This window comes from Rhea americana, unplaced genomic scaffold (assembly GCF_003343005.1).
Source record: "Rhea americana isolate MKP2758 unplaced genomic scaffold, rheAme1 scaffold_94, whole genome shotgun sequence".
NCBI lineage: Eukaryota > Metazoa > Chordata > Aves > Rheiformes > Rheidae > Rhea > Rhea americana.
Genome location: NW_028187133.1, coordinates 1286929 through 1312023, shown reverse-complemented (window position 1 = coordinate 1312023; position 25095 = coordinate 1286929). Strand labels below are relative to the sequence as shown.

The 25095-nt window shown below is 35.6% G+C and overlaps 1 protein-coding gene across 1 annotated transcript in view; it reads right to left on the bottom strand.

Annotated features, from left to right (window-relative positions):
• Positions 1 to 25095, bottom strand: part of KHDRBS2 (KH RNA binding domain containing, signal transduction associated 2) — a 302140-nt gene that overhangs the window by 36887 nt on the left and 240158 nt on the right. The window contains exon 7 of the mRNA XM_085324893.1: positions 467 to 549. Within this exon, the coding sequence (XP_085181019.1) occupies positions 467 to 549 (83 nt within the window). The remainder of the gene's footprint in view (positions 1 to 466; positions 550 to 25095) is intronic.

Here is a 25095-nt window from a genome sequence, read left to right as displayed (position 1 = left end):
CTTGATGCCAACCAATAGCAGGTATCTGCCATTAGCAGGTATCTGCCATTATCAGTACTTTTTTTTTTTTTTTTTTTTTTTTGCTTCTGGTTTTGCCCAAGCATTACAAAAACTATGAAATATGAGATGTCCTTGGAGACTTTGCACTACTAAAGAAAAATAAATGCACAAATAAGGTCAGAATAAGATCAGGTAAGAAAATGGTGTAACCGCTAGTTTATTTTTAAACTACACCTTAATTTGCAATGATTTGAAAAGTCTGTTTGTGATTTTTGCTTCATCTGAATAATTCTGTATATTAACTCTGACCACTATTATTACTTTGTGATAACTATTAAAATACTGTGAGATTTTGTGAATTTAATGTAGAAAATAAAATAAGAAATTTATATTAAAAACAAGGAAAAAGACATGTTAACTCTTAACAGTTTCATTGAAAAAGTCATATAAATTTAAAAACACTTACCTCTGTGTTTGGGTGGCATAACTGTTGTCATATGCCTCATAGCTTGGATCATCATATTCACCCCCATATCCATCATCATATCCCTAAGGGAAAAATAAAGCACCGTAGCTTAGAAGACTGATAAACCAAATAATATTATCAGACTGTAGAAGTAATCTGCATTAATATAAACATGCTATGTTTGTCCAGTGTTCTGTAAAACCTGCAGTCTTAATGATGAGAATTGTGAATGTACACGTTAACAGCTATCTGTGTGTTGCAAATGTAAAAAAATAAACTGCAGTGTTTGTCCAAGCCACAGTGCTTCAGCAGGATCTATTCAGCATACTGATGAATGATGCTAAAAACAATTGTTTGCTAGCAATTTGGTGTAGAAATCTTTTCTTAAACATCTATAAGTGAAAAATGGCTCATTTGGAGAGATAGTCTATCTGAAATGAAGAGAGAACTCTAGAAGGCAGTTCTGATCCTCTGATGTCTGCACCCTTCTACTAGGGGAGCCATAGGCAAATATCCATTGTAGCTGCCTCTACACCAAAGAATGTACAGTAACGGTAAAAAAAAAAAAAAAATAAAGATAGACATATAGACATAACCCAGGGAATGACTTTATATATGACGGACAATACATTCATTCAACTATACAACAGCAGAGTAGGCAAGAAATGCTGTATGGAAACATATCCTTCTTCTCTAGGAATTTTGGGAGCAGATATTTCTAGCTAGCAGAAACCAAACACTTTGCAGTCACAAGAAAGTTCTTCTCTTCTGGGAATTACTACAGGAATTACAGGGGGTTAAAAAATCTTTGACAAATATTAATTATAGCAGAATGTAATTCAGTCCTTTTCCACAAGCTATCCAAAATTTAGTTAAGTTGGGGCAGAAGGCATGGGATGGGGTATATCCAAAATAACAGGAATCCAGTAAATAACCACTTCTGGTAAACTATCATAACAATGCAAAGTACAATGTTATTTTGATACCTCATACATCTGCATCGAACTAGACTTCACTGGTACACCTGATTTAAAGAAACCATTCAAAGGAGAAGGTGTTCAGTTATGTCTCCTTACGTCACACATACTGCATTTGCCTACTGGTCTGGTTTCCTACTGAGAACTGAGTGTGAGTGTGGACTCCAGGTGAGAGGTTTCACCAGTGAGGGGCTGAGTGACCAGAAGGATGCCCAGGAGGCCAGCTGCAGTGGGTTACTCCTCCGTTCAGGCCTCTGCCGCAGCCTACAGCATGGGAAAGCTTTTCTGGGCAGGGGAAGAGAGTCCTCTCAGGGCCTGTTCTGTGACTGGCAAACGATGTCTTCCAGAATCCGCAGTCTACATAAACCTCATCATCTTCCAGTTCAAGGGCAAGCGTACCAGTTTGACTTGCCTTCATTAATGTACTCTCATAACAAAAAATACAGTTAAACAAAGATACCCCCGCAAACCAGTTATGTGTTTAACATTGTATCACTAAATACACAGTCTTGCTTCTGGGGACAGGAAGAGGGAAAAAATGAACCACACGAGACAGATGTTAGTCACATTGATTAGTACACTACTGGAAAGGATCCAGTTACTGTGCAGTTAAGTGTGATACAAGTTCCTATACAAAAATGGAGTAGCTAGAGGAAATGCAGTTCAGCATGTTTACCCGCTATATGAGAGAACAGGAAAGGGAGCAATTATAAATTATCTCTCAACAGTTTCTTGATGCCTGAGGTGGGTCGCTATTCAGCATCAGTAGGAGAGAGAACACTTGTTAATGTATGACACTTTTGTCGGTCATGTTACTTATTTTAATAGTCTCCCTAAAGGTTCAGAGCAGGTCAGGGCCACAGTAAAAAGCACAATGCATCTTTAATAAAGAAAAAATATTTTCTGGTTAATGTTCTGTTACTTGTATTGTTTTACCTTTGAATCCTACAGGTGAATTAGCTATATGTGGTATATACTAGCAAATACGGTGTATTGCGCCTAGGTAACCCTGTTTCAAAGAAGCTTTCAGGTATCTAGAACAGCATTTAAAAACATATCAGACATCCAAGAAATCCAAAACAGTTCTGCTCATATGATTAAAGTTCCTCCAACTTCCTGAGCACTTTTTTTCTGTTTAATCCTCAGCACTGACAGCTTTCACATTTCTTGCATTCTTGCATTTCTTGCACATGCATTTGGAGAAACTATACATCCAGCTCCCATTTAGACCATGTGAGGATCCAGAAGCTATTGAATTTGAGGACATTCAAATATACGTACACCATTCTCTCTGTGTGATAAGGACTTTGCTTCCAGAAGTAATTCTGTATTTTATTCAGAGATCAAAACCCAGGATGCTCTCTACAAATGCAGCGAAATCTTTTAATCAGCAACAGAGTCTGGCTCTATCATGCATTCTCTAGATCTATTAGTCCTTGTATTAGAAAAATATTAAATCAATCTAGATAAATACTCTGTATATGCACACTGAACACAAAATGGTATTTTTAGGGAATCTAACCAAGTTACTAAGCCTGTATCCACAGTTAAATGAAGGGAAAAGAAGAATCACCAGTGCGCTTTGATACAGACACTTAATTTTTTTCCCCTTATAATTTCTATGATCTCCTTTATTTCAGCAGAACTCTTTATGCATATAAGTATACATATATACACATATATACATATACATACATATATACATATAACCCTTGAATCTTTTATCCTGTATGTTAAGTTCTTCTAAGTCCTTTCAGCTGAAGTCTGTGTCTTTTGAGCAGAACTACCTCTCAGATAAAGTGATCCTGGGCCTGGTTAATGTCCACAGCTTGAGAACCCACTCCCATGCTAAGCAGAATATTAGAGCACTTGCATTCTGCTTATTATCACAATAAGCAGAAACTGATAGGGTCAAGCCACACAGTTTTGGTAAAGGAACAAAATCACCTCCCTAGCCTTCAGACTCATTTGAAGAGGTTAATGAAGGTGCAGATAAGCAGGACACGATGGAAATAGTTTTCTTTGAATTCACTCAAAAGCTTCTAATGAACAAAAAAGCTTGCCAAAGGACTGGGATTGGTTGTCTGGGAAGACTCTTTCCTTGTGTGATTAGGTGCTTTAGTCACTAGCATTCAAAAGAAAAAGCTTACTGGAATGAACTGAAAAATATGAAAAAGAAACCAGTAAGAAATATTCAAAGTCAAACTAATTCAAATATGCAAAGTCAAACTGCCACTTCTTCATCATCTAGGTTTTTATCCAACAGTATCTTTATTTTCAGGTATTTATTAATGTAACTCCTTTCCAAAACAGAGGAAAAAGATACCTTTACTTTGTGGCAGGGAAGGGGAAAGAGAACATTTCCGGGTCTTTTAATTATAGGAATTTACCCTGATCTTGCAGTGGTACATCCTGAAAAGGAGAGAAAGGAACAGAGATGCACTTCTGGAGTTGCAGTGGATTTAACAATCTCTATTAAAAAATAATAATTTTGGAGAGTTGGTATAGTTCAGAGATTTAAAAAACATTAAAAAGAAAATTTAAGGAAAATTAAAAAATACAGATCAACACAAGAAAGGGCTAATTTGTAAACAAGAATATTTTAGTATTTACCATTCTTTCCTCAGAAAGTGAAGATATAAAAAAGTCGTAGAAGACTCTCAGAATAGCATATGAAATTATTAATTGGAACAAGCACTGCAGGAGCAAGTATGTAGTACTTTACCATTGACACAGAAAATTATAGTCAAAAAAAGGATGCGCCATAAAAAAGGGAAATAATGCAAGAAGGTTTATATTCTACTACCTCAGGAGAAGGTATCAATATGATTCAACATCCAAGATATTATTGGGAAAGATATATTTTATTTATTTAGATTCACTCAAATCCTCTCAAACTTGACATGTCCAAACAAGTATTAAAAATACGAACAAAATAATAAGTATCATCAATAAGAAGGGCATTATAGTCTATAGCAATCTGTTCTCTTTAAACATGAATTTCCTACCTAACATTAAAACCCCATTTTAAACAGTAATAGCTCATACTAAAATGCACCAAATTTAAATCAGTCCCTCTCTGAATGGCCTTAGAAAATAGGATTTGCACAGCATGCCCTGAAAAATGGTAGGCTTCAATTCTGGGAAACCAAGACAGAAAATAATTCAAATACTTCTAATGAAAACTGCCCTACTAACAATATTGTACATACGTTGATTTCCTCCGTCCCAGCAATACATGAGAAAAGACACTTTAGGGAAGCCAAAACTAGTCAGTTTTATTATAGAAGAAAGCACAGACTCTTTTTAAAGCAACCAACTTCAAAAAATCCCCCAGAAATAGCAGGTCAGAGCACAGTGAGTTATGCTAATCTTTGCTTTGCAAATATGTAAAGAAAAGGTCTGTAATCTGAGAATCACGGCAGCACTTAGCATTTGCTGCAGACCAGAAAGTTACTCCTGGTCATGAAAATCAGTACTGTACCTCAGAGTGCAGATAAAAAGACCCAGCTCTAATTGTAACTCTAAAACCAGGGGTTTGACTGTAAAGGGGCTTTCATGGAGTTTCCACTATTTTCTCCTAGCTGCTTCCATAAATTTGCAGTGCTGTATTCTCTTTTCTGTTGTGACTCAGTCTCATTCATTCTCTCACACATCGGTCTCATCCCTATCATCTCACCTTAGAATTCTAAAAACCAGTCACCTACTGCTAAGCTAGTCATTGCGAACTCCCTTTAGAACCAAAGGGTAGAAATAAAACATTTTTAGAGAATAATCTATCCAATGCATTTTGACATCTATTTGAGGATAAACTGGATTCCTCTCTAAATGAGGTCTTTTTCTTCAATGACTACAAAGGGAGCCTAGGATGGGTATCTCAGATTTAGATAACTAACCTTTTGGTTAGGTTCTCATTTGAAGCAATTTATCATATAGAGAAAATTGAGCTTACAAAAATCAGTGCTACTACGCTTTATTTTGACATGGCCAGAGACCCAAAATGTAATCTAGAACACTGTGAAATATGCATGGGGAAGGGTAGAGGTGTCAAAACAGCATGTAAAACAGACAGCATACTGTTCAGAGAACACCTCATGTCAAACAGTTTGGCATGCAGTTGACTACACATCTAGATAAAAGGACATGCTAGCAACTACAGAAATTCTAAATCCTACCCCTTTTACTCCGTGTTAAACACTGGAAAGAAAATACAGAAACATATCTGGGATGCTCTCTCCTTCCAGATATACAGCTCATGCCCTGAGCTAGTCACACTCCCTGTTTGATGTAATTTTCCTGCACGGAAAAACAAATATAAGGGAGGAAACAGCAAATATTCTTCTAGTGCTTCACTCTCCTCACCGTATTTACTCACACCACCACACTATATGGGCACAGCACTCTCCAGGGAGGTGGGAGGTATATGCTTAAAGGGTGTCACACAGAAATGCTAATTTTAACCAAGATTTCTATCTTTTCAAGCATATCATAATGATTATACGTGGACCTGTTCTAGTGTTACCTCTTTCTCTATTTATTCTTTTTTAAAAAGTGGCAAATAGAGCTGTCATTGTGTGTTGGCAATGATCTATGAATGCTGGCTTGATTGAGCCTCTCTAGAGAGCTACAAGGGACGATTTACCTTCTGATCACAGTCACATACTCATTTGCTGCCCAGTCTCCAAGTCTTTTTAAAATGGAGGAAACTTTGAGTGTATGTAAAGGGACAAATCTCAGTACATTGAAAAATATCAAGCAGAAAAAAAGAAGAAAAGAAGAAACCTGTGGAGTTTATTTCATGTAATTTAAACAAATGGTAATTTCTCTCTATAAAGAGGAGTAAAAAAGACTGCTTCAGATTTGGATTATCCACTGTTGAAAACCTTAGTTAGAGCAGATGAATCTCACTGAAATAGTGGAAAATTAGTCTGTTGCAGAGGAAAGATTCCCAGAATCGTAATTTATGCTTAGAAACTTAACCTCTGACAAAATTCTTCTTCAAGAATTTGTGACTGCTATCATTGCTAGCTTTGAGATCATACAGCTATACCTTCAGGGTCAGAAGAGAGACTAGATAACACCAGTTTGTAAAAGATGACATATATCTTCTACAACAGTGAGATCCCACCAAGTCAAAATCAATTGAGTAGCACTATATCCATCAATATGATAAATACTAGTAATAATAACAAAAATAGTGCTGAAATTAAAATGGGAAAACTAAACAATAGAAAAATAAGGCTGTATGGTATGGACTTCAACTCACAGGCTTAAATGCAATATATAAACTGGAGTCTACAACCAGAGCAGATGTGCTTGCCAGACGCAAAAAAGTAATCTCAGTACATTGGGCCTCCTAATGAAATCAATTTTATTCTTCTCATACAACAATTGGGAAACACCTTTATAACTGGACGGTAAAATATACATAGCTGAACATGTTTCACACAGTCAAGGAAATGCCATTGATATTTCAATATAACCATAGTTACAGTGATTTTGTGAATACAAAGCAGAGAGCACAAATGACCTGCTCACATCTTCATATTTCAAAGGTATAGAAACACAGGACTGAACAATTAGGCTAATAAGAATGAGTCAATCTAAACTATTTCACTGCCCAGAAGCCCTAAAACTGATTCTTCTCAAGATAAAAATAGGGCAGTGACCATGGAAGGAAATAACTGCGGGGTACCTAAGCAATAACAGTAAAACAGAATCTCAGATACTTCAGCAAATTGCTGTGTACTCCCCAAAATGTAGTAGTTTTATCATATTTTTCTAGTTTTTATTTTCTGTAGTTTTCAACTAAACACAAAATAAATCCCTAGCATTTAGAATACATTTTGGTGTATTGAAAATAAAATCATCAAAATGGGATGAAAACATAAAAGAAAACCTAATATAAATGGGACTCTTCTCCCTCCTTCCACACGTACAGGACTATAGCTTACACCATAATTTACTGCTACAATTATTATATCAGAACATTCATCTCATATCTTTATTTCTTTAAATCTTCTGTTAGCTCTCCTGTGCTCATGAGGTCACATTGAAACGTCTAATTCACGTGTCAAAGCTCTGTATAATCTGCCGCTGCTTATATCAGTTTAACTCGTCGCACTTTCCCTGCCCACAACCTCACTGCCATCAACACCCAAAACAGGAAATTTCCTTGCCCCTTTCATTCTTCCTTTTTTTCATACTGTCCCTCCTTACAGAACAGCTTCCTGACCTCAGTGTCAAGCATTTACCCCATTCCTACAGCACGAGAATGTGTTGCAAAACCAGCCTCTTATTCCAGAATCAGTAAAATGAGTCACTTTAGAAATAAGCAACAAGTGAAAGTGAAAAATAATCAAAGTTATCTGCTTTGTGTACCTGCAGTAAGTTGCATTTTCAGCTTCTAAGATTCTGAGATCCCTGAAGGAAGGATTTTTTAATAGTTATTTAATAGTTATTTTTACTGATGCCTTGTATTGCTTTATATAGTACTTCCATAGTACTTCCATAGTACTTCAGTGTAACATATTACATTTAGCAAGCTGCATTGGTGGTAATATCACATAACTGGCATTTAAAGATTTATTTTTTCTGTAAATTGAAATGAATAGCCTAAAAGGCAGTCTTCAGCTGCAAAGGGAAGATGGGCTGTAATATACCACCTATTGGTTTTAATGTCTTTATCATATCTAGTATTTCTTTCTCCAAAATTTCAAGTAAATCAGATAGTGAACTTGTTGAGCATCCTGATTTTCCACCCAAAGGAACTGTATATCAGGAGATTGATCTGACATAAAATCTGTACATGGAGGAGGAATATTTCTTATATAGTAGATATAGAGATCATTGCAAGTATCTATTGAAGACTGACAACTGATGCATCTGAGTTTAGTAGCTTATTGACAGCTTAAAGCATATCACAGTGGTTCTTCACTGTAGACACAATCCCTTAAAAGTAAACCATTTCAATTTCAAATAAGTTTTATAATAATTCAGCAAATTAAATTTCAGGCCCTTAAAAATGTCATTCTTTAATTTCTAACAATTTCACTCTGATGCATTGTTGATGCTGGAAGTAGCAGATTAAATATAACTTGACCAAATGCAAGACACTGTGCACTGGTAAATACATTCTCAAATTTTATAAACTGCCTGTTTCTCTGGATTTACAGAATTCCCCCAGGAAAAAAACTTGTGGGAGTCATCACGATTAACAGCTAGGAGAACTGCCAAATTCTACTGCAGCAGTAAAACAAACAAACAAAAAATAGCCTTTCATTTTCTAGCTGAAGAACAGAAAATGTATAGATTACTTCTAGGTAGAATTCCATTGTTTTTGATCTTTTTTTTTTTCTCTGTTTGAATATATTTAGCCATTAATGAAGGCTAAAACAACTTCACTTTGGAAGAGTCCAAAAACTGTTTGCAATAGTTAACATGTAAACACCTTTTCATTTTATAAAAGTTTGGAGAAAATCACAGAGTGATTTTAAACTTAAAAGGAGAGACTACAATTTCAGATAGAGAAAGCAGAAGTAGATTAGAAATTGTTTAAAGTGCTTAAAACAACAGAAATGGTAACTTTTTTCCCTTTCTTAATCCTGAAGTAACTCTGAGAACTCAAACACTCTGAATATTTGAATCTTTAACATCTTCTTCTACATCTGATGGCCTACAAACATTTTCATAAGTGGCACCTGTTTGCGCAATCAAATTCCAAAAGTCCTAGATTGTTACAAATACAATTCATCACTGATCTCTCTCCTTATTTAAATTTTTAGTAATATAAAATATTTCTCAGAAAACAATTTTATAGAAAAATATATCCAAAAATAAATTTGGACAAATGAGATTTAATTGATTAGATGATCTCCAGAGGTGCCTTCCAACCTTACTGATTCTATGATTCTATGATTTTTGTTTTTAGACCCAGAACTAAATATTATTCAGTAGGCCCTGTGGTACCTTTGATATAGTTTCGGAAGTTGCAAGCTGAGCAGTTTGTCTTATCAATTTATACATATAAATTGATCATTTTTTTTTCTTCCAAATCTAATTTTTGAATTTGTCACATAATCAAAGTATTTCCCTTGATAATGCTTAAAACTAATTTAATACTGGACAGACTAAGCATCATGTTGATGTAAATTTCCAGAAGAGATCAATCTCAATTTTTCTGTCTATGAAAATGATTAAACTTATTATACAGTGCCATTCRCTGTATATGCAGCAGCGTTTGCATTGCTGTTAATCACACTTGAATAAAAATGTTCCTGGAAATAACTTTTGGTCCTGTATATTGTACAGGAATAAAGAAGAAAGTGCATATTCAAAGCATCTCTTAACTGTACTATTTYGTATTCTAATGGATATTATCAGTAAATAACTAGAACATATATTTTAGCATGATATATAAAATGTAAGAATTAGAGGTAATGCAGAAATTTCTTCTTGATATTAAAAGATATGTAAGAAGAATGAACTTAACTAGCACAATCTTATACAGGAATTATTACAGAAAAAGTCAAGTATAATTAAAAGCAAACATGTAGCATGTGAAGGGATTCTCATTTGTGAATAAAATAGCGAGCACAATAGTAAAAAAGTATTTAATATTTGAGATACTTAGAGGTAGTCTTTAAATTGTTATTCTATCAAGTTTGAGCAAGCAATTAGAGAAATTAGGGAYAGAAAAGAACAGATCACCTAATAGGAACTCCTGTCAAATATGATTCCTCCTTTCAGCACATTTTTTAGTGCTTTCTGTAATCAAATTCTAAATATTGCCAGTGGTAGGGATTCCACCATTTCTCCTGGGAGACTATTTGACAACCTAATAGTTCTTAGTGTCAGGATACCTTTTCTAACTTTATACCATATTACTAAGTATATCTCACTGTGCCATCCTCAGTATGCTCCCAGCTCTGTGTTTATCCAGTATCTTTTAAGAATAATATAATTAAATAGAAAATATAAAAATTTAAAGTCAAATACAACCCTGATACAGACACAGACATACTGATCAGTAACACAACAAGCCAGAAACCTCAAATCTTCATCAAAACCTTACACAGATTCATACCTACAAAAATCCCTTCCTTTTCTTTGGGTTCCATAAATAGATGTGTCTGAAAAGATGTCCAGTCATCTTAGACTGTACCGGCCCAAGACAAGAAAACATTATGACTAGCCCCAAAAGTGAAAACATTTTAACACAAGGGCTTCTCAGGAGGTGTGGCATAAGGGGAGACATGACCTGTCTAAATTAAATATTTAAAGGCTGTGTTTTTTGGAGGTTGTATTAAAGTCACAGAATCATAATCACAGAATAATTGAGGTTTGAAGGGACCTCTGGAGATCAATTAGTCCAATTCCCCTGCTCAAACAGGGTCACCTAGCGCACGTTTCCAGGGATTGTGTCCAGACAGCTTTTGAATAGCTCCAAGGAATGAGACTCCATAACCTCTCTGGGTAACCTGTTCCAGTGCTCAGTCACCTTCACAGTAAAGAAGTTTGTTCTCAAGTTCATATAGAATTTTCTGTGTTTCAGTTTGTGTCCATATCTTACTGATATGCCTCCATTTCCACCTATGCATTTTAGCATATTTGCCAATCAAAAATTAACCAATTGTTGAATACAGGAATATTTTGGCATTCACTCTTTCATAGGTAGGATAATTATAACAATTTCATTGTTCTACTTAATAGTCATTGATATTTCGGAAAAGGTGCCATTTTAGATTTTGGTAAGCTTCTGCTAGACAAGAAGCTGATAACAGCTGTACTGATAACAGCTGCTACACTTCTGATTTAGTTACAGAAGTGGCTTGCACTGTAGAAATATCAGTGCAGTTTTTAAAGAAATGGGCTCCTCTATTGTACAGTGTAGATTAATACACTAATATATATATATATATATATATATTCATACATACATACATAGGGACCTCTCTTGTTCTTTGGTAACTATCATCCTTTCATCCCTTTACTCACATTGTATGACTTAATGACAAAGCTCTCTAAAAAGAATTGAGAGCAGAAAGTGATGTTCGTAACTCAAATCTCCAGTGAGATGTAATTTCTAGTTCTTTTTTTCACAACCACATTAGACCAACAGTGTCAAATGTGACAGCCTCACTACTTTCTAAAAGGAAATAYTGTTTAAAGAAATTACTCTCTGGCCATAGATGTGGAAGCACAATATAGATTGCAGAGATTGTTTTTTTTACTGATGTACTTGAAATTGTGTGTTGTTGGTGTTTTTCATATGAATAAATTTTGCTGTCATTTCTTAGAGCTTCTCACTAAACCCAGAACCCTTTTAGCTGCATAGCTGTCATTGAAAATAATTCTATGTGGTTTTAGTTCTTCAACATCTTACATTTTAAAGCATTCACAGTAAGTAAATTTGCATTAATCTTTAAGAGAGTGCTCTCCCCTACCCCCCCAAACAAATGTACACATAGGAGCAGAAACCTATACAATCAGTTCCTACACAAAACATTTTGATTGTCTCTCCAGCTGTCTAGTAAAAAAAAAAAAAAAAAAGAAAAAAATTATAAGAAGCAGCTTTTTGTCATGACCTACCACCCAGGTCATATCCTTCGGCACTTTCAGTTACTATTTTTTGCTGTATATCACAAAAATTTTATAACATTAGCCTTTGATTATTTTTATTGCTGCAACTTTCAGTCAGTTATTTCTTTGTATAGAGAGTTATTTCTATGGAATAAAGTTCCTGTTGTAATATATTTTAATCAAATTATCTCTAGAAGAGAGAGTATGGTTAAGGTAATCAAAAGAAATAGTTTCTTAATTGATATTTCTTTTAAACATTATTTCAGCATTTCACACACTCATCTATACCTTGTTTATATGATGAAAATATTTTGTCCCAGATGAAATAAAAATCTACTTGTGTTTCAGACCTTTGTTTTAAAGGACAACAATTTTATGGGGAGTTTCTACACTGAAGTCAGTGAAGTTGACATCAGGTCTTATGCAACAAACTCAAAAGTTACTACGTAGGTTTTTAAGTACTTAAAGAAGGAGTGAAAGGAATAGCTAAGAAACAAATCCAAACAGGAAAAGTCTGCACTTATTCGAGTGGAAAAGGAGGAGCATATGGATACATCTTCTACACTATCAATTCAGAGGGAAAGGTCAGCTAACATTTAGACTCTGCTTGAATATTTAAAAATTGAGCAGGTTACTCTCATTTTAAAAGCTGTAATGTCAGAGACTTAAGATACTGTCACTCTTTTTAAAAATCTCAAAAAGATTTTACAGAGGTGGTTCACATTTGTAATGTTTCATCACTAACTAGTCAGTATTCCACAGTAACAGTATTATCTCTTTACTTGCAAATTCCTGTTCTGTTGTTATTACTTTATAGAAAATTGGGATTAGCTGTAATTCTAATGATCAGTGACTCAGAAATTCATATAGAAAATCTCAGTTCTTCACAGATGCAGTGCAACACATTATATAGTGCTTCCTTACAGTATTTTGCTGGGTTGTGAAACAGAGAACATGAGACTGAGTTTATTTTTCGCTTTTGTCTTACCTAGAACTAGTATCATGCTAGTGTAAAAATAAGTATACATGATGACATGAAACATCAAAGTAATACTTAAATAAAAAAGTAATTACCTTCCCTTAATTAACTGTTCCTTTTTTTTTCAGTTCAGTACACTGCTCCATTCATTCCTAAAATCTCATGTCAAACAACGAAGATACTAAAACACTGAAGGAAATAAGCACAAAAACATATACTTGCTAATTCCAATAATCTAGTCATTTAAGGGGATAGAAGCTGAAAGGAAGCTGGCTCTTTCAGCCACTTAATCTAAAACATCCTCAAGGTTAGTGGTTTTTTGTTTTCAAATTTCAGTGTAAGAAAAATCCAAATCAGGCTCCTGAAAACATTTGACACCTCTGAGTCCCATGCTGAGTCCAAGAACTCTACTTTCAACAGCCTGGCATAAAATAGCAAAACAACAGCTGGAAGTTCATTGTCCTACAATGCAGCTGTCATCTCTGCCAAAATCTCACTCTGTTAACACATTTAAGAAACAAAAGAAGCTGACTTAACTCTGATGCTGATTTCTCACACTACACCCCTCTAAAAATATAAAAAAAAATCTTTCATTTTTGAGTTTCTATATAGACCAGTAACTAACAAAGAGCATAGATTTTCTTCATGTTGCATGATTACTGACTTGAATATATAGCATTAATATTAAACAGGAAATAAGTCATTGGGGCTAGTGGTATTTATTCCCTTGATAAAATGTTTGGAGGTGTGTGAATTAAAAAGTGCTAGGTAAACTTCTGAGGATCACACTGATACATGTAGTAAGGACTTTTATAGCACTTAATTGCAGGCATCACTGAACTAATACTAAATTAATTATTAGTATTCAWATAAACATTAATATTTGCATCATAGGTGATAGAAAGCCAGCAGCATTTGCTTTTAAAGCATGGTCACCCCTGCGAACTGAAGAAAGTTATATCCTAATTTTGAAATCTGACCTTGGGACAGACTGGTGAMTATATTTGCAGTTAACATGGTAGGGAAAATCAGAGCAGTCAGACAAAACTGAAAACATTCCTTGTAGAAATTAGAGACAAAGTTTTTCTTGTCCATCTTTCCATCTTCAATGTCTGAACATTCAAGGAGATGAAAGGTGCTATTTGGTTTCAAGATGTGGGGTACCACAGTGCACAAGTTGATTGTAATGGATGACATAAAAATAACTTGCTAATTTTGATAAGCTTATTGTAGAAGAAATTAGTATTAAAAAGTCAAAAACAAAGTCCATTTGGATAAGCAACACAATTTTCTTCTTGGAAAGAGGTTGAACAACAAGTACCGTAAGGGAAATTTGAAAAGAACTTTGAAGAGTGAGTTCAAGAGGGTATGAAACTGTTAAGAGGTAAGTGAGTGGGTGCCTGCGGTAGCAGCCCCTCAGTGCACTGGGACCAGGGCATCTTGGAGTCGAGTTGCTTGGGATTGCAGCTCAAACCCGGCGGAACTTCTAGGTGGCACTTCTTGTGTTTTTGACACTGCATAAGTGAGTATTTTTCCTGAAATCCTGTTATTTCACTTCAAAATGGACTGGCTCAGAATGAGGAGAGTAATTTCAGGACAACAATTAGAAAAACAATGCAGAAATTCCTGGTCTGATATAGTCAATCATACGTTATTTTACAGGAGGTCATCCCTGGCTTTTGTTGAAGAAGATCTAGAGTATGAGTGGCAGCCTTTCAAGCGGATCTGTTTATCTGAACGTTGCATGTGTCATCATAACACTTCTCTTAAAGGCCATTATCTTATTTTCCTTGAATATATATGCATATATATATGTGTGTGCATGTATGTATACACATATTCATACACACAGCTTTAACAGTTCCTATTGTTATCAGCAGGTGACAGAAGAGGTTAGAGTAATTTACCTTAACCTGTGGAAAAACCGAAGCACTAGAGTTGAAATGGATTGTAGGGAACTGAGGCTTCAAAATACTCAGTACATTTCTCTCTGGAATTTATGTTCCTGTTTTAGGGCTGTTGCAGGGCACCTGCAACCACTTCCCAGAGCTGCAGGAACTCATACTTACAATTAGTCTTTCTTATCAGTGCCTACTACAGGAAAGTACAATTTAGGGGATTTGTCTAGATCAAGAAAATCAATTTTGGTGTCAGTGTGAGAACTAGGTGCCTCATCATCTGACCTTCCCATAATACAGACATTCAACTGTAATGCAGTGGCTGCACATAGCTATCTACTGTCATTTTAGACATCCTAACACAGCTTGCCTGGCTTTTTGCTCCTAGTCTGACAGGACAGGTCCTGTGTAACCTCTGTGGGTGTCTTGGATGCTGTAGGATGTCTCAAATGGCGTAACAATCCAACAGAAACTGACTTATGAGATTTATTTACAGATGAAAGGTGTCCCCGGCTTAGTGTTTTGAGTCAGGAGTGCACTTCTGTGAATTTGCTGAGTGTTCCCACTTACTATGCTTCAGCTCATATCAGAGAATGGTCTTGGAGTAGGTGAAATATCTTTCTTTACAGTGAAACTGTACTGAAAGATATGATGCAGGAACACTCCTACTTTACTCCAACTACTGGACGTGAGACCAAACTAGAAGCAGTCTGAGGTAGCTCTCCTCATCCACCCCTCAATGCTCAAACATAATAGGGTGCACTCAGGTCTTCAGCACTGCCTCTCTGCAATTCCACTCCCAATTGGCATTTGCTAATGTAGACGCAGTTTAAGACACGTCAGTTTAAGCGTCCTTCAAGTGTCATTAGACACTCCTRTTGCAGACAATGAAGTCTGGAGGATTCAGCTGGCTAAATATAGATGCTTCACACCTTTTGAGGCATCATGAGCCCACCAAGACATGTGAATATGGTTGACTACTATAACACAAGACCTATGAGTCTTGTGAGAGAGAGCTGTGGCTTTTCAAGTGGCAAAAGAAAGTGAGGTATGATACCCTAGGGTGTCTCCAATAGAAGCAGATACCTCTGTGTGCACGAATGACTTGAGTTCTAGCTCTCCATTCATTACATGGGAATACATTCATTACCTGTAGACATCTACAAGAAGACACCTGAAGGTAGATAAATTAATCTTAAGTGATTAATCTGAATCTCACCCTAGCTGACTTAATGAAGCACTGATCCACCAAAGCTGACTACGTATATTTCAGAAGTCTAGAAACACCTAAGATTTTGAAGTTTATATTCCTAAAACTTTTCTTCTGGGCAGTACTGTAGTCTTGGCAGAACTGAACAGCTCTAAAATTGTATCCAGTAATGCCTAGTTAGTATTCACTAAATAGAAGTTCTTCACTTATCATCCAGGTTTGAGCCAGTTGGCATGCACCAAGAGTATCTTCTACATACATCTATGATGATCAGTCTGCTCACAAAACACAGCTGGTATCACTTCWAAAATTCCAAAAAAGCACAGTATCACAACACATCAGGGAAGTGCCAAACCTGGTTCAATACCTATTTCATCAAGAAAATACATTTCTGTTGAGGAAGGCTATTGCATCAACTAGGTTTTAAGTTATTCTGTGATATTGGTACTCTTATCTGGTTGATATGCAACTTTGTTGTTAAGGTACAATCTTGGAGAAGAAAATTTTGGAAAGTAATTTTTGTCCAGGAGTTATTCTGAGTTGTATTTAGTTATTTTACAACACGTTAGCCGCTTAGAGCAGAAATAGAACCCCTGTGAGGTAAAATTCTCTCTTCTCCTCCTCTGGTGGTTTAAAAGAAAGACTCTTTACTCCTCGGTACTCCAGCTGCAGAAGTTGTAAATCCCAAACATCCCTAATGAACTTCATAGATACTCCTATCTGTTTACTCATAACTGCCCAAGTCAAGCATGCTACATACAATTTCATTAGCATTGCAATCACGATGTCAATCACTACATATTACCTGAGAACAATTTTGGAAATAGCAGTCTTTTAAAGCCCTGCTTTCCATCCTGAAAATGCCTTTGAAACTATGAAATAAATGTTGATGTTTACATACATAACATCACTATATCCTTTGTTTCAAATTTTCTTCTATTTGTCTTTCAGAATGTTAGTGTGAAACAAATAAAAGCAATACTTCATACTTTTGCTTTGTCTTTTAATAACAGCCCCTCCGTGCATATTCTTGTTTCCTGACTATTTCTCTCCTTTTCAGAGAAACTAGCTTGATCAGAGAACTGACGAGTAGAAGAAAACATTTTTCTGCATGACTAGTCTGTCTCCTGAATTGTTCAKACCATACGGGAAAAATGCCACTAAGAGTTTAATCTGTATATTTTTATAAAGTTACAGCAAAAGAACAAATTAACCACTTAACTTAGTTAGATGCCCCCTTAAATCGGTGGGAAAACTCTCATGGACTTCAGTGGCAGCAAAATTAAGAAAATAAGTAATTGAGAAATTTTTCACTTTTAAATCTGGAAAATTTAATTTTAGAAATGAATTCAGAAATAAAAAAAATGTGTTGTTTTCTTTATTTTAAACAGTGGCAATTAAACTAATGTATTAATAACATAACATAAATGATTATACTGAGCCTTGCTAGGTGTTTCATATATTAGAGAATTCAACTTTCAAGGAAACCTGCAATATAGGTAATTATCGCTATACACATTATACAGATGCAGAAAACAGAGGTTGAATGTGCCGATGTAATTAACACGCTCAAAATCGAAGTGGAAATCTGCGTAAGAGCAATGAATAAAACTCAGAATTACTTGGATCACACCATCACTTTTCTAAATGGTATATGTATCAGTTCTTGCTCCCATCAGCATTAACATAGCTTAGATATTGATTCTATTGTTGAGGTTTTTCTTACGAACATGTTATGAACATCTGATCTAATAAACAGTTTCACCAACTCAAACATTTAAAGATCCATGTTTGGAAGTCCACAGCCAACAATAGGAGGATATCACCTTAAAAGATGCAACTTACTGCTGCAAAAAAGTTCTTTTAAAATTGTACAGAATTACATGTATATCCTGATGAAGAAGGTGGTTTGGTTCATTACAGCCTAGCCTCATGACTTTCTCTTCATCTCCTAACAGTTGATGAATAAGCTTTAAACAGTGCTCTGCTAACTTSACTGACCTACCTTTTGCTTTGTCAAGACATCTCCTCCTTTGATACCACTAACATAAAAGGTTTAGACTGCCCTTCACGCTATCATTTAATTTTCTCTGACACACATTGGTATTATACATTTACAATGAGAGCACAGTGAAATCCTACTAAGATTGCAAGATCAAAAGTTAGTACGTACACTTAGCAATGTTTAGATGTCCATCAGTATGATGGACAACTGTGTCTGATACTTGACTGGATATCTTGGTATAAGTTATTTGTAAGAAAAAACTAATTTTTCTGGTTCTGAGAAAACGGCTTTAATTAAGTATGTTTGCTACGTGAAAATAGGTGAAATTTTCTTTGTAAATTACTTGCAAGGAATGATATTGAAGAGATCTGTGATTACCTTCACCCTTGATCCTTCCTCTATCATTTAAACTAATCTCACATCACACCTTATTAATTCTTTACAGTAACTGGATGACTACAATCAGTACCAACTACAGGACTGCTGATGCATRTATATGTATGCATATGCRTGTGCRTGTGYGTGTATATATATATAYACATATATATGAACCTCAGTTGCTCTGACACTTACACATACGCTTTTACAACCAATTTTTCACAGAGCAAGCATGTTAAATATGGTCAGGAAACCCAAATGCTTGCCCCCACAGAAACAGCCTGTGCAGACCTTTCAGCTTGTTTTTCACCCTAGCATTTGCTTCTCTGTTCGTATTCTCAAAATTCAAGTTTTTAAACACCTTGCTTCTATCTCTACTAAAATATTTCATTCTTGACAGATTTTTAATTTTTTAGCAATATTTTTTGAGTTTCATGGATTTTGTAGTTGTTCTACACTTTTTCTACACAGAAAATACTATCAAGTGAGTATGTATGCCTTCCAAAGTATGTCCAGCCGATCCTGGTAGATATGAGTGAAAAAGTAAACAAGTAACAGAAAAAAAATCCAAGGAGCATAGAGTAAAAAATTGGAACTCCTTGGAAAGCTTCCAAAAGTTGAAATAAAAGTATACTTGTATTTTTGATTTAGTCACAGCAAACTTTTACAGTAAAATGAACTTTTTCCTTTTTTTTTCCTGTTAGAAATGGGTAATTTTCTCTTGAAATTGAGAGCATTCTACGAAAGCATATGACAGAAATCTGGCCTTTCTTAAGAACTACTACTCGACAGTTAGTTACACCTAAAAGTTAGAACAACCATTCATACACATTTTCTCAAGTATTTCCCCAAATTAATTTGTTAACTGCACTTACTAAATCTGCTAATCAAATAGTCGTCTTATCAAACACAAAGGCGCTAGGAACACATCATTTTTCAGTCTCTTCCTAATGCAATGAACTAAGTTTAAAACAATATACATAAACTGCTTGGATAATGCGGGCTCCACACTGAAAATAAAAAAGCCCTTATCTAAGAGGTGCAGTAGTCATGAAAGCAAGCAGAGATCATATTAATAGTTCAAATGCCATGTAGATTAACAAGAGAGAAAAAAATTGAAGGAAGTCATCAAGTATTTTAAGTCATATTAAGATTAAACTACATAGAAAATCAAAGCCATCTACACTGCAACAACTTACTTTTGGACTTTTGCATAAGTCACTGTCATACCCCCCCCCCTTACTCAGTTTTGTGCAGGACAATTGCAGGGATGATCTAGACCAGAATTACACCCGTAAAGGTAAGCAAGGCAAGATTTGGAGTAAGTTATGCCTCTGTACGAGCCATAATGTGCAGGGTGCGGGCAGCCAGGCCGCAGTGCGCTGGCGCCACGGCTGCCCAGGGCCGCCCYGAGCCGGTCACCGCCGGTTCCAGCCAGCTCTGACCGGCGCACGCAGCCCCGCGCCAGGCCGGCAGCCAGGTGGTGGGCACATGGGAGGGATTGGGACAGGGATTCCCCTGAAGGGACCGCGGCCCCCTGAGCACTCATGCCGGAGCGGAGGAGCTGTGAGAAGCAGGGAGTACAGGAGGAAAACGAGTAAGGAGCAAGACGAGGCAGCAAGAGACCATCGTGCACTGCCCCAGCCTCCTGTGTCCTCCTGGGAGGGACTGAGTGTAAGGTGCTGTGACAACATGGGAGTTGAGACTAGGAAGGGGGAAGAGAGGTGACTCACTGAAAGTGAGCCTGAGCAAGGGGGAGGAAGGGTATTTTCCTAAGAGTTTAATTGCTTGTCTTGGGGGCAGGTTTAGCTCAGTTGGTTAGAGCGTGGCGCTGCCAGCACCAAGGTTGAGGGTTCAATCTCTGTACGGTATGGGCTATGCTGAGGGTTGGACTAGATGACCTCCAGAGGTCTCTTCCAACCTTACCATTCTGTTTTTTCTCAATACCCAAATCAGTAATTAAAAGTTTATGTTAATTGGCAATAAATTACATTAAGTGGAAGTTCCCGAGATGAGTTCCCGATCATGACAGTTGTCTTTATTGTCCCCCCCCCCCCCCCCATTGGCCCCTGTATGAAAATGGAGGACTGTTCTACCTCACCAAGAGAGAAGGGTTAGTATTCAGATTCCTAAACACAGGCAGACTAATTTCATCTTCTACTTTAAAGGAAGATAAAAGTTGTAGCATGAACTACATATAGAAAGTTCTTTCTAACTGAAGCCTACTCAAGACGTTGTTTCCTTCAGCATCGTGCATCCAGAACACTCCAGATAAACTTAAGAGAAAGTTATGTTTTTATCTTCAAAACAATGAAATGGCTGATCAGCACATTCATTTATAAATGGAAATACATAAAAATGAGTTTATAAATAAATATTTTTCTGACTATGCTGTAGTCACCACTGTTCAAGAYAGTCAGTCATCCACCTGAGGGCTGAAAATAGATCTTTAAAAAACATTGTTAAGCAGTACAATATCTTAAATTTACTTCTGCTTTACATTTTGCTAATATCAAGGTTTACCTATTTCAAAGACCACTGTGAATCATTCGCTTTAGTCAGGAGCACTCTAGGGAGCCATTTAAAAAYACAACCTACATGTAACAGTTTTGCTAATCAATATAGGTGAGGTGGAAAGAAAGTCTTTTTTTTTTTTGTATAGAATATTCATCACCATCATATAAAGGAGAATAGGCAAGACAAGAAAAAAAAGGTKCTAGTTTTAAATATAAAAGAGAATAAACAAAGATACATCCTAGTTAAAAAGCCATTGCTTTAAGGAGTGCTCTAATGGAAACATCAAGCCAGCACTTAGCTATGCTGTGGTTGAATTGTGTCAGTACCAATGTACCTGATTAAAACAAAACCAAAAACTAAAAACATGTAAATCCAGTTGGTGTCTCTCTTGTACTTTTCTACCTGTAAGATTTAGATCTGCCTCAAAATGCATCTTTTCTGGGCTAGTAGGACATCAAATCCAATTTCTTTTGTTAAGTTTCTAAAAACTTAAATTATATTCCCCTGTGTTAGGTGCTTTCTATTCAGAATTACTTATCTTGGCAACTTTCTACCATGTAGCACTCCTATTTACAACCAACAATAGGATGCCTGTCTTTTTCACTGCACATTTAAATGAAGATTTTCTATGATGAACAAGACTGTGAAAAGTTTAAAATGCTAACTCCAATTTCAAGACAGAGAGCTCAGGAGTAGAGATGAAGATAATTTGAGTCTGGAGAAAGCAGGACTCTAGAATTCAAGCTTGCTAAACTGCATTATAGAAAATAAAAAAAGTTTTGGAAACTGTTAAACAAAATGAAAAAACAGTAATTTCCAGCCTTTTATGAAAATAAATTATGAAAGGGAGATGTTAAGAAAACTTGGGGAAAAAGCAAGACCTCATAAACTTCAGTTGGAAAGAAAAAGACTATACTTCCTTGCTAAGATATAGATTTTAAGAGATATGTAGGCAGTAACACTAATGACAAATAGTAATCACYAATGAAAACAGAGTTAACTATCGAAGTGTTTCTGTGGATGTGAGGCTAAAAATTTTCATAAAATAACATCACAACGGAAGTATTCTGAAAAATTGGTCTTCTTGAGAAAAAGAAAAGGTAGCTTAAGTCTCAATGTTCTGTGGTAATAAAACCATGTATTTAGGTTTCAGCAAAGATAATAAGCACCAAAAGCATACAGTATTCTTTCAAAATTCCTATGAGCCAAGTCAAGGTGCTGCTAATATCTATAGCTGTCACGTGTGCTATTCCTATTTCCATTTTGATACTAGTTATCATTTTCTGTTATCCCCTCAGGCAAAGCATGCAGGGGAAATGCTTGTTTGAGCATATCCTTGTGATGGTACAATTTACTGAAATTTAATAAAATTACTGAGGTACACCAGCTGTGGTCATACCAATTAATCACTGCATGTCATAAAACTGTCTGTTTACCCCACCCCTACTAGCCATTGTGGACCACACCAAAGGTCCTCCCAAATAGCCTAGTATGCTGTCTCTGACAGCATACACTAGCATATAGTAGCAATAGCAGCAAATATTTTGACTATAAACAGTACAGAAAGCTAGGCAGAAATGTCATCTAGAAAAAACGGAGTGATGGTCTCTCAGACATAATCATCTGGCTTTATGCCAACTGCAACGTAGGGATTTCCTGCGTCAGTGGTTGCAAATGCCCATCAGGTAGGCCTGTCTTCCATGAATATTTATAGCAATTTCTGAACTCATTTTAAAACTAATTTTAGCCTCTGTAGCATTCTGTGACACAGATTCCAAAGCTACTTGCTGTGTAACAAAATGCTTCATTTTTATTATTTTAAATTGGAACTACACAGTCTAAGAAATAGGCAAACCAGCAGATTTGTGCACACTTTGCTATCTACCTCTTTTTCAATAATTAAATTTATGAGAAAACTTTCCCTCATATACTATGATGGCTTGATAACTTTAAGAGCTTTTTTTAAAGAACATTATCAAGGTCTTTTCAAAATTCTTGTGAACTGCCTTGATCRTATTAACTTTTTTACTGCCTCAAAGAACGCTAATATTTTTGAAAACACAGCTTTGCTCTTGATATACTGCACTGATTTTCCTCAGTATCCCATTCATGTTTCTGTCAAAAAGTTCTTCTCTTCATATGTTAGTTTTATGTATCAGTTCTTGGGAACTTCTATCAGTTTCCCTGAACAAAATATCCAATTTGCTGATCTGTAGTTCTCCAGAGTATTCTAAACATCTTTTCAAAAAATATTTTATTTACCATGTTTAATTACCTTACTATTAATTTAAGTAATAATGCAATTATTATTTGTGCAACATTATATAAGTCATTAGTTTGATATTTTTGAGGTTTTTAAGGCCTGTCAGAAACACGCTAGGGATTTGTTATGATACTTGCAACCTATTTGTTTGAAAATTTTTCTCTTAATGCCTTAGTATGCAACTCTSATAGAATCTCCCAAATCTCTCTTTAGTGAGTATCCACTGATTGWCTGGCAAACTTTCTGCTTCCAAGTTGCGAAAAATATTTTGTATTGCTTGGTCCACAACATCTTTTTTTGTTTTGGGTRTATTATGATGTTCTGTATTTTCAGTGTTTAGACATGTTCCATTCTATGAAGAATGTAACTTTATTTCTTACAGCTTTTAAAGAAGACAGAGCAACAAAAGACTGCAGGAATAATTTCAGATAGTGTTACAGTTTTTAAGACCAGGAGGATCAAACTAACTGCAAATTAATTTAAGACTGAATATTAAAGAAAGTTCATTAACAGTGAGATTTGTTACAGAACATAATGATCTGCCATAATGATYTTCTGCTTATCCTACTAAGGTATTTTTGACTATGCAAAAGCACAAATAGGGACAATCTGGCCTTCAAAATTTGGTTGACCTAAGCAAATTAAATTCTAATTTACCTATTGCCTAGAAAGCTTTAATGACTTTATTTTTTTAATAAGAAAGAGAAGCAAAGTTAGGGAGTTTTTAAATTAGAATGCTRGAGATATTTTTTGAAATTGTTTTTCAGCTAGGGAACAACTACAGACAGAGAGCTCTGAATTTTTTCCTCATCTCCCAACCCAAAACTAGCTACAGRTTGGGACTGTTAGATAATGAATATGTATTACACCTTTGCTATAATGTCTTACAGAACTTCTGTAAATCAGGTTGCTTCTCAATTTTACTCTGGGACTGGAGAGATTTTATCAGTAATATCACAAGTCAAACTCCTTTTTTTTGAAGGAACTCTAGTATTTTCAACTGCACATTTCAGTAATATTGGATGGTAACAAAAAACCTAGAAGGGGAAAAAAAGGGGCAACATTGTTTTCTATCCATCTTTAGCACTGAACTTAGTGACCTATTCAGTCTTTTGAACTCTGATATCCTGAACAAGATTTTGCACAASCCTTTTCACAGGAAATTTCTAAGGCTCTGAAGGAACATATAAAATCATATTAAAAAAGAGTAATAAATCTAATATAGAGTTTTCAGTAGAAAAAGAGGTCAGTGTTATCTATTGAGCTTTCATTTATAGTTGTTATTAGTCCTGCAGTGGTGAGAGAGGCAATTCTCCATATATTCAGGGATGAATAGAGATAGATATTGCGGGTGTTCTGTTGAAGCACATATTTCATATGCTGCTTCCTTGAAGAAATATGGTAGTTTAGACTCATAGCCTCAACTACCAGTGTTACCTACCAGACCTGTACAGAAAAAAGAAATCAATACATGGTCCCATTTGAAATCCATGAAAATCTGTTATTCTATTAGAAATATAAGGAGAATTTTATCTTATGCAATACTATTGTGTCMTCTGCTGGTTATTGGATATCCCATGTCATAGTTTAGAGGTGATCAATAAGCCAAAATAGCTAGTTTGAAAAGCAAATATAAGTTAAATACTCTGGGTCCTTTACAGATGAATTAAAAGTTAAATAAATATGTTAATTGTTTCCTAGCTTGGGCTGGTGAAACACATTTAAACTTGGAAGAGTTGAGAGGCAAAACAAATTTTGATTAGTTTACAAACCTCTTACAGATTATTTCTCTTCCCATTTCTCAGTCCTTTTTCTGACCCC